Source organism: Acyrthosiphon pisum, chromosome A1, assembly GCF_005508785.2.
Source record: "Acyrthosiphon pisum isolate AL4f chromosome A1, pea_aphid_22Mar2018_4r6ur, whole genome shotgun sequence".
NCBI lineage: Eukaryota > Metazoa > Arthropoda > Insecta > Hemiptera > Aphididae > Acyrthosiphon > Acyrthosiphon pisum.
Genome location: NC_042494.1, coordinates 148672365 through 148685434, shown reverse-complemented (window position 1 = coordinate 148685434; position 13070 = coordinate 148672365). Strand labels below are relative to the sequence as shown.

The 13070-nt window shown below is 27.1% G+C and overlaps 3 protein-coding genes across 4 annotated transcripts in view; 1 reads left to right on the top strand and 2 right to left on the bottom strand.

The window, feature by feature from the left end:
* The window catches only part of LOC100165344 (carboxypeptidase N subunit 2), a 98564-nt gene that overhangs the window by 9138 nt on the left and 76356 nt on the right, over window positions 1-13070 (bottom strand). The gene's annotated exons all lie outside the window — the stretch shown is intronic.
* On the top strand, window positions 2469-5590 carry LOC100164647 (protein-glutamate O-methyltransferase). Of its 2 annotated transcripts, none has more exons than XM_008182398.3 (9): window positions 2469-2595; window positions 2739-2857; window positions 3135-3222; window positions 3492-3724; window positions 3803-3965; window positions 4124-4298; window positions 4431-4664; window positions 4751-4870; window positions 5150-5590. In XM_008182398.3, exons 2-9 carry the CDS (start codon window positions 2784-2786, stop codon window positions 5398-5400), a joined length of 1338 nt encoding a protein of 445 aa, XP_008180620.1. In that variant the 5' UTR covers window positions 2469-2595; window positions 2739-2783; the 3' UTR covers window positions 5401-5590. The 2 variants fall into 2 exon arrangements, with proteins under 2 accessions (XP_008180620.1, XP_008180619.1); XM_008182397.3 differs by having other exon boundaries at window positions 2518-2642.
* On the bottom strand, window positions 6999-11179 carry LOC107883066. The gene is made up of 3 exons (XM_016802435.2): window positions 10928-11179; window positions 7884-8043; window positions 6999-7772 (listed from the first exon to the last, which is right to left on the bottom strand). Exons 2-3 carry the CDS (start codon window positions 8012-8014, stop codon window positions 7439-7441), a joined length of 465 nt encoding a protein of 154 aa, XP_016657924.1. The 5' UTR covers window positions 8015-8043; window positions 10928-11179; the 3' UTR covers window positions 6999-7438.

Genomic DNA, 13070 nt, shown 5'->3' with positions numbered 1-13070 from the left:
TTGAAATTTCCAATAGTTTTCAAAAGCGCTGTGAAAAACAAAAGAAAAATTAAGGAAAATTCCATTTTCTATACATGATAAATTTTTCAAAATATTTTGATTTGTTTTGAGCTGTTAACGGACAATTTCAGTTTCCAATTTAACTAGTTTTTTTTTCTATGAATGTCAATAAAACTTTATTTGTTGAGTAAAAATACTTGAAAATTTTATACAAGGCTCCTACTATATTGTTACAATGACATTTGAAAAATATTAAAAATCCTTAGTCACAGTTTTTTTTTATTAGCATTTAAAGTTCAAAAATTGACAAAATATGGAAAAATCACGAAAATTAGCAAATTATTTTGAGTTAAGAATTCGTAAAAATTTTTCTTTTTATAACTAAGATTTTAAAATGTAATACAAGATTCTTTATAGGATAATCTACATAGGCACAATTTTTTTTTATAAGCAATTGAAGTTAAAATGTTGACAAAATGTATCAAATTTAAAATTAAATAATTATTTTGTAGTTAAAAATTTATAAAATGTTCAACTTTTATTTCTAAGGATTGAAAATTTAAAACAAGATCCCACGTAAATATTTAATGCTGTTGCCAAAAATTCTAAGAAATACATAAGCACAGTTTATTTTTATAGTAATTTTAATTTCAAATTTGGACGAAATTACATATTAAAAAACCTGGAATAACTATTTTAGTTAATTTGTTGTGATTGTAATGATTGTATAATATTATTTATGGGTACTTGAAACTTCTAAAGTATACTATTATATATCTATGATAGTACCATGGTTTGTTGTTGATGTATAACGCGTTACCTGATTGATATTGTGATATGATTAATTTGGAATTTATTATTAATAAGTATACCTATAATAGGTATGTCTAATACCTAGACTGACAAACCGTCTACACTCAGAATCGTTTTTCTTATACAGTGATATTATACCATTGAATTCAAATTTAATACTATCCATTATACAGTGACCCACTTGTAACCTACTGTACAGCAGAGCGACATCCACTTACCCACCTTTTTGAACTTTAAATGCTAATTAAAAAAAACAGTGACTGAGGATTTTTAATATTTTTCAAATGCCATTCTAACTATATAGTAGGAGCCTTGTATTAAATTTTCAAGTATTTTTACTCAACAAATAATGTTTTATTGACATTCATAGAAATAAAAACTAATTAAATTGGAAACTGAAATTGTCCGTAAACAGCTCAAAACAAATCAAAATATTTTGAAAATGTTATCATGTATAGAAAATGGAAATATAAACGACCAGTGAAAATTTCATGTATTTACATTTTACAGTCATTCGTTTTAAAGTTACACCAAAAACCAAAATCAATTTTCTCAAAAACAGATTTTGCGTAAAAATTCCCGTTTTTCCTTAATTTTTCTTTTGTTTTTCACGGCGCTTTTGAAAACTATTGGAAAATTTGACCCCCCAAAGTACCAACTAGATTCACTTTCCTATCAGAAAAGGTACTGCTGAAAAAAATCCAAGCACTTTTACTGTTCTAAAAGGTGATGACAGACACAAAAAAAAATTTTTACGCAAAATCGACTTCATTTTACAATATCTATTTTGGTTTTTGGTGTAACTATAAAACAAATGACCATATAGATACATTACATTTTGACTGAATGTTTATATTAGAATTTTCTATACGCCATAACAATTTCAAAATATGACAGGTTTACTTTTCCAAAAATGTTTCATTAAATATCTAAATGTGTTTCTTTCAGGAATATTTAAGTTTCCGTAGTGAACCGCACCAACATAAAACATTAATACCTTAGGGGATTCATCCCGGCAGTGTTGTCTACCAAATACCAAAATACACCTATCTTTTGTCACCTGTACTGACTGTCCTAGTATTAAGAAACAAATTCCGATTTGAATTCGTCTTAAGTTTTCAAGAAAACGACTTTTCAAATTTTGACATTGAACTCCTTAATTCTTAAAAATAAGATTTTTAAATTTTGAATATTAACATTTTTATTAATGTTAATAATATTTAATTTCTTACAAGTTATGAGTATTTTAAAAATGTAAATGGTATGTACATCTTAAAAAACTCGTTTTAAAATTAAAATATAAGAAAAAGCCTATACGAGAGATGCCCTGGGTAATAATAATCTTACCTTTACATTGTATAAGAGGTTAATTCACTCTATTTTTTAAACTATAACGGAGCTTAACGTGATCTTCCGAGCGTACAATTATAGATATGTTACGCACTTGTAAGACGGAGACAACATAATATTGTGTATGTGTAGCGTCCTCTCATTATAATAATAAATCAGTAGGTACATCATTGTAACGCAATTTGCCATTACCGCGCGACTCAACCCCGCCGGCCCGGCATGCTCCATCTATGTGTAAGGTCTATGTTCAAAATTAAAATTAGAATTTATTGTGATATTATACCTATAGATGATTGTAAGAACCAGTGATAGTGATAGTAATTTAAAGATCACGTGTACCTATCGACTATCAATAATATACCTTGTTAGTTGTTATAATTTATATCCATGCCCTTGCCCGGCTTGCCCTATGGTATTTTGTCAGTTGTCACGGTAAATGGAAATTTGAAACATTAATGACTAGGACGTAGTGAAAGACTGTAATAACATTTCAATATTCCCAATTATTAACATTTTAAATTATTGCGGTAGATTCTTATTATATTCTGTACTTATTCTCTGTATATGTTATACAGATAGACGTCCAATAAAACAAAAAACTGTACCAACTCAAATACACAATGGCTTGTAATAATGATCAATTTTTGGAACAGAATACACCGAAAAATGAACCATTAAGAGGAAAGTACATGAAGTAAGATTTTTTACATTTATATAATATAATAAAACTGAAATTAATATGTATTAAATATATAACCTATTAACATACAATTTTGTTAGTTAAAAATACATTTTTGTAGGTATTATTTATTTTTGAGCGTATTATTCTAAATTTCATTTGAATTTAATCAGTAACCGTCTACAGTTTTGAATGATATGTATTAAAATATATATTATATTATTATGAATGATGATTGATCTTGCAGAATGCAGATTTCTGATTTAAATTTAAATTGATATTGATTTTACAGAAGTTTTGGGTATCATTCCCTGATGCGTAGAATGCCGACCGTGTTTTCTGAAATAACTGGTTTATTAAAAGCCAAACAATTCAATTTGGTAAGAACTTTATTTATTTATTGTTGTTTATGTAATATATATTGTCTATAATTTTATTTCATCCATCTCAAATTAATAACATTTATTATTTCTAAATAAAGATATTGTTTAGGCTTGACGTTTTAACGTAGGTAATATAAGTTAAATTTATAAAGCATTGGTTGTAAAAATTAATTAGATATTGTTAAGTTAAGACTGTATGAGGTAATTACAAAACTATTAAAGGTATTTTGATTATGTACATATACTTATATATTTTTTTTTTATAGGCGAACAAAGAAGAAATAAACAATGTTATTGACAAATTGGAACTATTACTTTCTGAAATACTGAACAATAATCCTCTACGAAAAATTGATAGTACTTCTACATTGTCATTGATGTGGAATCAAATACTAGAAAAAAAGTTTAATTCAGATTCTGTTGTAACATGGTTTGAAACAGAATGGCTCTTTACTGAGAATTATTTGTACATAAGATTAAAAGAGATATTTGAAAAAACGTAAGTTAAAAAAAATGAATGAACACACATAAATACATATATTATAATGAAATATGTTTAATTTACTTGCCTAAACAGGAAAACGTTACAAAATTATGACCCTTTTAAACAACTTAAGTACAATGCTTTTGATGAATCTGAAACAACTATGATAGCTATAGCGGAATTTTTAATTATCCAATTTTCCAAGAAAGAATTAGACATTACAAGTTTGAAAGCTCTTTTTAATCAAATGTTAAAGGTGCGCTTTATATGCTTGGAATTATTATATTTAATGTAATGACTAATAACAAATGATAGTTATGAAAAAATATTTTAATAAAACATTTTTTATGATTCCTTGCATTTAATAAATACCTAGTTGAATATATTCATTAACCAATTATTTTTCTTTGACAGATTTGTCTGTGGGGAAATAGATTTGATTTGTCTCTTAACATAGGAAAATCAAAAAACATTACTGAAGATCCGTTAGAAGCTATTGTGTCCTTGGATAAATATATTTTGGCTGATCATTCAGATGAAATTTGGAACACTTTGAATGTTTCAACAGATAAAAGTCCCAAGATAATAGGTAAATAATGAAGTTTGATAATATATTATTGAAACTATGTTTTTGTTTTATTATTATACTTAATTATACTGATGTATTTGTACTGTTATATTGTATGATATACATACATTTAAATTAATTCAATTATTTCAGATATTATTTTGGACAATTCAGCTTACGAACTTTTTACGGATATGTGTTTGGCAGACTTTTTTGTTACTTATGGATTTGCTGAAGTTGTTGTCTTCCATGGAAAATCTATTCCTTGGTATGTCTCAGATGTTACAAAACCAGATTTTGAACATTTTTTAAATCGTCTAGAAAAACAATGCACATCCAGTGCCCTTCAAAAAATTGGAAATAGATGGAACAATTATTACACAGCTGGTAAATATTATAACATTTAATTTTTGATCTTATGAAAAAAAACTCCTAATTAAATATTAATGTATGATTTTAATTGTACACTATAGGTAAATTTGTGATTGAGTGTGAGGAGTTTTGGACTTTACCTCACTGTTATTCAGCAATGGCTAATGAAGATTCAGAGTTATACAAAAAGTTAGGAACTTCTCAATTATTAATATTTAAAGGTAGGTATTATCTATAGAAGTAAGAGTAGGTATACTTAAAATGCTTTTTAATTTTTTTGTTTAATGAATTTATAAAAAGTTTGTATATCTGAAAGAGTTTTATTTTGGTTGAAATTAGATAATTAGTTTTATATTTCATAAAAACTAGACTTTATAAACACAGCTTTTGATTAAAAGCAATTTAATGAATATATATTATATTATGATATTTTTTTTTGTAGTTATTGTCGGAGAAATTTTTTTAATGTGATTGTATATTGTTTATTTTGATTTTTGTAGGTGATTTAAATTACCGAAAACTAATTGGAGATATCAATTGGGAACCATCAACTACATTCAAGGATGCCTTGTGTAGATTTCAACCTACAGCTGTGGTGGCTTTACGTACATTAAAATGTGATTGTGTATGTGGCCTGAACTCTGACTATGAAACCAAAATTGATGAAAATGATAAAGACAATAATTATCTTAGTTCTACTAATTATTGGCAAGTTAATGGCAAATACGCTGTTGTACATTTAAGTAAATAACAAGCATTTTATTTCCCCCACACAAGTAAATAATACTTATAATATTTTCAATTTTGTATATTTTGTTATTGCATTCATGTGTATAGTGAATCTTTATTATTGAAGCTTAAAGTTTTGCAAGGTTGTTATTATTTTGTTACTACTTATAATAATATATTTTTAATAAAGTATCTTATCTATTTACATTTTACATCATATCTTTTGTTTTTTTTTTAATTTTTAAGAAAAAAACTTTATCAAACTCGAAGGTTTATTTATAAAAATTTTAATACTGGGCATAATGAAAGAATAGAACATAGAAGTGATATCACAATATCATGCTTAAGGTGTTGTAAATTTGAAATTAATTGTTTACTTGGCTCTAGCGTTCCAATGAAATTGTACATACAAACAAATTAGTAAGAGTAATTTTTTATAGTATTTAATGTAGTAATGTTTGGTTAATAATCATACCTACATATTTTATACACTTTTAAACTAAATTTTTAAGTATTTATTACTTAATTGTTGAAAACAATTTTGACAATCCATGATTCGCAACATCAGAGTTACATCAAAATTAAGTCGATTTTAGAATAATTCCCATTGTTCTGCATAATGTTAATAAGCAATTTTTAATTGAAACTTTTGTGTCACTATTTGAAGGAAATCTATCAAAAGTAATATTCCTGAATAGCATGTATCTGGTATTCTAGAGTAAAATATACCATACTTAAAACCTTATTTAATTGACACAGTAGATGAAGAACAAGCCGTCATTAAATACGTACTGTCAAATAAGAAAAATGAAGTGCATGAAATATACTTAGCAAGGAAAGCTAAAGGATATTTCAGTGTCCTGATTGAAACACATTTATGGCGAGATGAATCCAAATTCGGGGAATTATTCAGATTAAGCTGGGATCAATTTAATTATATATTAAACTTAGTTGAGGAAGACATAAAAACCAATCTAAGCAGTAAGCGTCAAAGTTAGAAAACCAACAACTGCTGTAGAAAAACCAGCACTCACACTAGGGTAATGTAACATAATATGTTATAATATTATTTATGGTATCCTATTTGAGCTTTATCGATGATCAATAAACCAAAATATTGGTCACATTGAGCACTTAGTATGTATATTCAAACAATTTTTCTTAGATTTAGCAAATTATTATAGATATTTTTTTAAGTGCTTTGTTTCTATTCTCCCGAAAAATGGCGTCAATAAAAACATTTATGGTTTTTTGGTGTATTTTTCTATTTACCAACTAAAGGGTAGATGTAACAATTATTGAGATTTTTATAAATGAAGAGCACAAAATTGTTAATTAAAAATTTTTTTTAATCTTAAAAATGTCCAACAAAAATGATTAATAAAAATTAACAATGCAGTATAAAAAAAGATAAAGGAACTTTTACAAAATATTTCAAAAATAATGTGCACTGCACTTCCGTCATATTGAAAAATTATTTATAATAAACATACATACAATCAATTAATGTAGTTTTTAAATTTTAAAGATAAAATAAAATAAACAATTTATAATAAAAGTTGCACCTGCCAAATATCATTGTAAAATTCTGCTTAAAATAAACAAAATATTCATTCTTTTAATAGAAACAATAAAAATAGTTATAAAAATAGTAATATAATAAACCATACAATAAAAATAAGTACTAATGATAAATTAACAGACCTTATCATTTGTTTACTTATGGTACTGGCTTTCTTCGTATTGAAGTGGTTCAGTGGGTCATAATTTTGTCCTGCAAACAGTATCCAACTTCCAGATTGACGGTCATTAGGTTCGGTCATTAGGATGTTCCCTGGCAAAACATATTGTTTTTAAAGATTATACGTTGAGAATCCTGAGTTTGACGATTATCTACCAAGACTTGGAGATGAAAATATACTATTTGTAGATCGAATACTTTTATTTTGATGTCGATGTAGTGGTATTGTAGTTTTCTATTTCCAAATCTGTAATTACGTTGAACACTTCTTTTTTAGCTTTTATTTTTAAATGTTGTGGGAAAGATTTTACTGTTAATGTCATTGTTTTAAAAAATGCATCAGTTGGATCCTCATGACCTCATCCTTCTCATCTTTATTTATGGCGTTTAAAATGTTTTGTCTCTCATCATAACTTCTGTCGAACAACGACACTTCATTTTGTTTTATTTTTTTAGAATGCCTTTTTTCTTTGAGCAACTTAGTTTTTTCTGTTTCCAAAATATTTTCTATTTCAGGTTGTTCTGCAGTGGGTTCTGTTGTAGATACACTTGAAAAATTATTTACATTATTTGAATTATTTTCTTCAACAGTTTGTATTACGCTATCTTCTTCTTCACTATTATTCATTTCATTCTTAAAATTAGTCAGTCCTCTTAAAAAAAAAAAAAAAAATAATACAAATATGTAGTTATGTGCTAATTATTATTAATGGCCAATTTCTATAGCTGAATTGTTTTTAAATAATTATTATATAATTACTCACACTCGTTCATAAGAACAAACTTCCATAAATGATAAAGTACCCGCCAATGCCCATTGTGTTTGCTTATTTTTTGAAAATGATCCTGTCCCTAGTTTCCTATTTCTTTTATTTTTGTTATATGTATCTTTCATGTTCTTCCATCTTTTTTTGCAATCATCAACTGAAATTATAATAGTTAATATTCATTCAAAATTTAAATATTAAAATTACACAGAAAATTAAAGTACTTATATTATTATATTATACATGCAAAATAAAATAAATAATATTATCTACTATTATACCACCCATTAAGATAGTAGTATCTTAATTTGTAAGTTATACTCTAAAGACTGAACTAAAACTTTAACCCAACAGTCTAAAACCAAAAATATATTCTACTATTTAATTAGATAAAATTATAATTATAAACAAACATATTTATTGATTTTATGTGAAAATATATTATGTTGATATAAAATAAATATAGATAGAACAAAAATGAGATATTTAGGTCAGTAACGTGTTTACGAAAAAATTAAATGTATATATATTATGTAGGTACCTACTATAGTTATTTTAAGTAAATAGTTTTGACCAACAAGAGTACATTATTTTAAGGCGCCCTGTTCCTATGTAATTTTCAGTGTTTGGAAGGAACGAGTTCCAAAAGGAACGGATTCCTGGAACGAATTCTTTTATATATAAAAAAAAAACGAGAAAATGAACTAGTTCTTTTTTTTAAGGAAAAATAACAAAATTGTTCGTTCCTTTCTATTTCCAATAATTTACACAGATAAGTATGTAAAAATTGAAATTAAGATATATTTTTTTAATGTGTATAATGTATTCCTAATTAGTGATTGTTATCGAGTATCGACGTTAAGACAATCGACATACGTTAGCAAAAATATTTAATTTTAAAGAAAATCTCAAAATATATAATAATATATTACATAAACATATAAAATATGTACCTGATAGTAGTTATACTCGTACATTATAAATAAAAATTAAAGAAGTATGCATAATACGAAAAAAATAACATTGATGATTAAATAAGATTTTTTATTTTATTTGGAACTAAAAAAGGAACTCGTTCATTTTCCAAAGGAACGAATTCTTTTTTTTTTTAAGGAACAAGGAACAGAACTAATTCCTTTTTTTAAAAAAAGAACGAGGAACGGAACGAATTCTTTTTTATAAGGAACTTGCCAAACACTGGTAATTTTGTACACAAAAATACGCTTTACGGGAATAATGATCTTGTTCGGTGGAATCAGGCACGTAGTCTGAAAATATTCACTAGGTGGGCCAATGTTAGATGGGCCCTCTACCTAAATTTATTACCTTGTACCTTGTAGGGGTAGTTATCAGAATATCATTACTATAAATATAGACGAGTTGACGACCATAATAATAATAATATAATTCTATATGAATCAATATAATGACAATTATACCCTTACTCAAAAGTATTTTAAAAATAGACATAAAAGTATACATTAGTCACTGTCTAGATAAGATAAGAATAACATGACATGCTAGTATACCAGTATGGTACCAGTATTGGGCTTTAAATCAAGCCCGGATTAAGGGGGGGTCCAGAGTGGGCCATGGCCCCCGGGCCGCAATAGTTTGAATTTATTTAGGGGCCTCAGATTTGTCTATTACTTTTTTCGTTATAGGCTACAAAATTGAAGATAGGTTTTGATGAATTTTGTCAATGTACCTATTAACTCTAAATGCCAATAAAAAAAATTATCCTTATGTATCTTTAATATTTTATCTTTAAATTTTCAGGTTTTCAACCAAGCAAAAAATAAATCAATATTTTTTTTTTCAAATGTCTATTGATAACTCAAAATATTTTAAAAATTGATCACGTATTGGAATCGATAAAATAAACACTTGGTGAACATTTCAAGTATCAACGGTTATTCATTTTTGAATTACGACACAATAAGGGATTAATAAAAAATTTATTTTACCAAGCTAAAATTTATTTATTGACAAAACAAGGAAAAAACTAAAAAAAAATACCTATACAAATAGCTCAAACTGAGTAAATATTTTCATCTTAGGAAATAGTCATATAAACATTTTATGAAAATTTAAAGTAGGTACAGTAGAACCCCAATTATCCGAGAAAAAAAGATTGGACTTTTAATAACTCGTAAATCGTATTTCGTCGTTCCTCAAGCCCGGATTAAGGGGGGGGGGTCCAGAGGCGGCCATGGCCCCCGGGCCGCAATAGTTTTAATTTATTTAGGGGCCTCAGATTTGTCTATTACTTTTTTCGTTATAGGCTATAACACTGCATAATCATCTTGAAAAAACCGATGATTATTTTGCGAAGAAAAAATTATAATTTATGAATAAAATGATACATTATTTATTGCAAAGTACCTAATATCTAATATATTTATTATAACAGGTACCTAATATTAAATAATATATACATTATAAACATAATGCACATAATGAACTATTATTTTTTTTTTTTTTTCGTACAGGGGCCTCAAAATGTCTTAATCCGGGCTTGCTTTAAATAGCAATTATTTCCTAATTAATCGTTGACGATATTATGACTTACAAAGATAAATTATCACCGATTCTTGGTAGAAACAGAATTTAAATGTAATAAAATATACATATTTTATTCCAGAAATGGCCATGAATTGAATTTAGTTACGTAACTTATTTTAGATTTTAATTAAAACCCGATATATTTGGTTTTATTTGTGTAATATTTAGACAATATTAAAAATTTCATTAAAATTAAAAGCCACCGTATAATAATGGGCCCCTCTTAATATTTTGGGTGGGCCGGCCTACAGCCGGACACATAATAGGGTGGGCTAGGCACACCCTGGCCTCCCCTTAGCTACGTGCCTGGGTGGAATCAACCAAATTTGATAATTTATTTTTTAACTAATAGAGGGTAATATTCTACTGGTTGTATCAGATCTGTTTTTCAATATTTTAATTTCAAATTTTATAATAGGTACGTCTTAAAAAAAAATACAATCTTAAGCATTTTATTATTACAAATTGTATTATACCATTGTGGTAATCTAGCAATCGCCTTTGATTACGTTGACTACCGGTTGCAGGTAGCAAGACCTTTGAGTTGTTGATTCGTCTTAGGATACTTGAATAAATGTAGACTTGTTGATAGTTAAAGTGTTTATTTAAAATATGATCAGCGAAAAATATTTTAAGTCCAAAAATGACAAATTATTGTACTGACTGGCGTGAAGATGCTCGTTAGTAGAATGTGAGTGCACGTCTGAAATCAGGCCGTTTCAGATCTGCTTTTATAAGGGCCCAGGCTCTCCTACCTACTCACCGGTCCATCGACTCATTCGTATTGCGTCAATGCGTTATCAGTATCCTATGGCCTACGTGTGAAAAGAATCATAATGACGATTCCACGAAACGTCAACTATTTGTTACATATTACATCCTGTTTTCTAGTTTAAGTTTATGCATATATATCTACTTACTTTAATGGAAGTCCTCATTTCCTGTCACTAGATACATGTTTTGTGATTTTTAATGTGGCTTTTTAAAACATTACACTCGAATAGTTTTACAACCCAGTGGACCTTACTATTTCCGCATATTTGGAATTTGGTAATTGTCAAATATTATTGTGTTCGTTCTCCTACACCTGACAGTATTATTTATTACCTTTTAATTATCTGCCTATCTGGTGACACTCGAATTGCCTCCCAAATTTAAGTAGGTGACCTTTTTTTACTCGAACGGTCTACTCGAATTGCCTCCCATAACTTACCTGGATTATTAACTAATATATCGATAGTTGTACGTGTAACTACTATCGATTATTATATTATTCCGTAATGTTCAAAAATAAAATGTTTAAGACAGTATTTTCCAGATAAATTAATTTTTCTAATGCAATAATCTTATCCGCGATTAGTGATTATCAGTTAATGATTAGTCTATCATCTCCAGTTCAACACAGTCAGTTTCGTTTTCTGAACTACGATAAAATAACACGTTATTATATAGTACACATAATATGTTACATATTATAATTTTATAAAAATGAACGTGATCATCGAGATCAGCGACCATTATAATATGTGATGGTTTTAAGTTTGGGTACCAAAAAGAATTAGCGAATGACATTAAACGGTGGACATGTACGAAAAAAATATGTACAGCTTATTTGAAAACTGATCAACTCAATAAAATCCAGTTCGAAAATAGTAAACTTAATCACGATTGTGCGAAAGACTCGGAGCAAAAAATCAACAGACAGATACTCAGCAACAAATTGAAACGAAAAGCTTTAGAACAACAACAAATCTCTGAAAGACCATCAAAATTATTTCACGACGAGATGAAAAATTGTTATATAAGTTCATTAACAAGCTCGGACGTAACTTACATAAAAAATAATATGAACTATGCTAGGAATTCTATTTATCCAAAATTGCCTCAAAGACGTACCTAAATGAAGTTCATAGAATTTTATCGTCCATTGAAGTTAAAACATTTATAGATGAGAATTTTTTAATGATAAATGACTCATCAAACGCCAAACGGTTTGGTGATGTTTTCATGTGATGAAAATATCAAGTTTCTAAGCACGCTAACAACAATATATATGGATGGAACTATTGACTATTGTGTAGGTGCGATATTTTTGCCAATTGTTTACAATACATGGATTTCATAATAATTATTATATACCCTTAGCATTTTTTTTGTTAAGGGATAAAAGTCAAGCATCATATAAACGAGCTTTCATGGAATTACGTAACCAATGTTTGAAGTCCGTGGAAACATTTGAACCAAAATTGTGTTATGTTGATTTTGAAAAATCCATACATAATGCATTACGTGAAGTTTGGCCACAAATTGAAGTTAAGGGTTGTATATTTCATTTATGTCAATCTTGGTGGCGTAAAATTATTTTATTAACGACTTAATCTATAAATTAAACAGAAAGGAAGTTTTAAAATTGCAATATTTAAAAGCATTGGCAAATAAATTTAAACCACGGACATTAAATTATTAAACTTAAATTATTTTTAAATTTTAAATTTTATATTTTTTAATGTTATCAACTAATTTATTAAAACATTTATTTTATACAAATTAATATTTTGTCATTATTATTTTTAATATTATTAATTATTACTGCTGTGACAGTCTATTTAAAAAAAAAAA

Excerpts from the sequence above, each read along its gene's own strand:
- LOC100164647 (XM_008182398.3), top strand. The coding sequence starts at position 2,784 with ATGGCTTGTAATAATGATCAATTTTTGGAACAGAATACACCGAAAAAT. Across the intron at positions 3,223-3,491 it reads AAGCCAAACAATTCAATTTG|GCGAACAAAGAAGAAATAAA; the intron begins GTAAGAACTTTA and ends TTTTTTTTATAG. Across the intron at positions 4,299-4,430 it reads TAAAAGTCCCAAGATAATAG|ATATTATTTTGGACAATTCA; the intron begins GTAAATAATGAA and ends CAATTATTTCAG.
- LOC107883066 (XM_016802435.2), bottom strand. The coding sequence starts at position 8,014 with ATGAAAGATACATATAACAAAAATAAAAGAAATAGGAAACTAGGGACA. Across the intron at positions 7,773-7,883 it reads GTTTGTTCTTATGAACGAGT|AGGACTGACTAATTTTAAGA; the intron begins GTGAGTAATTAT and ends TTTTTTTTTAAG.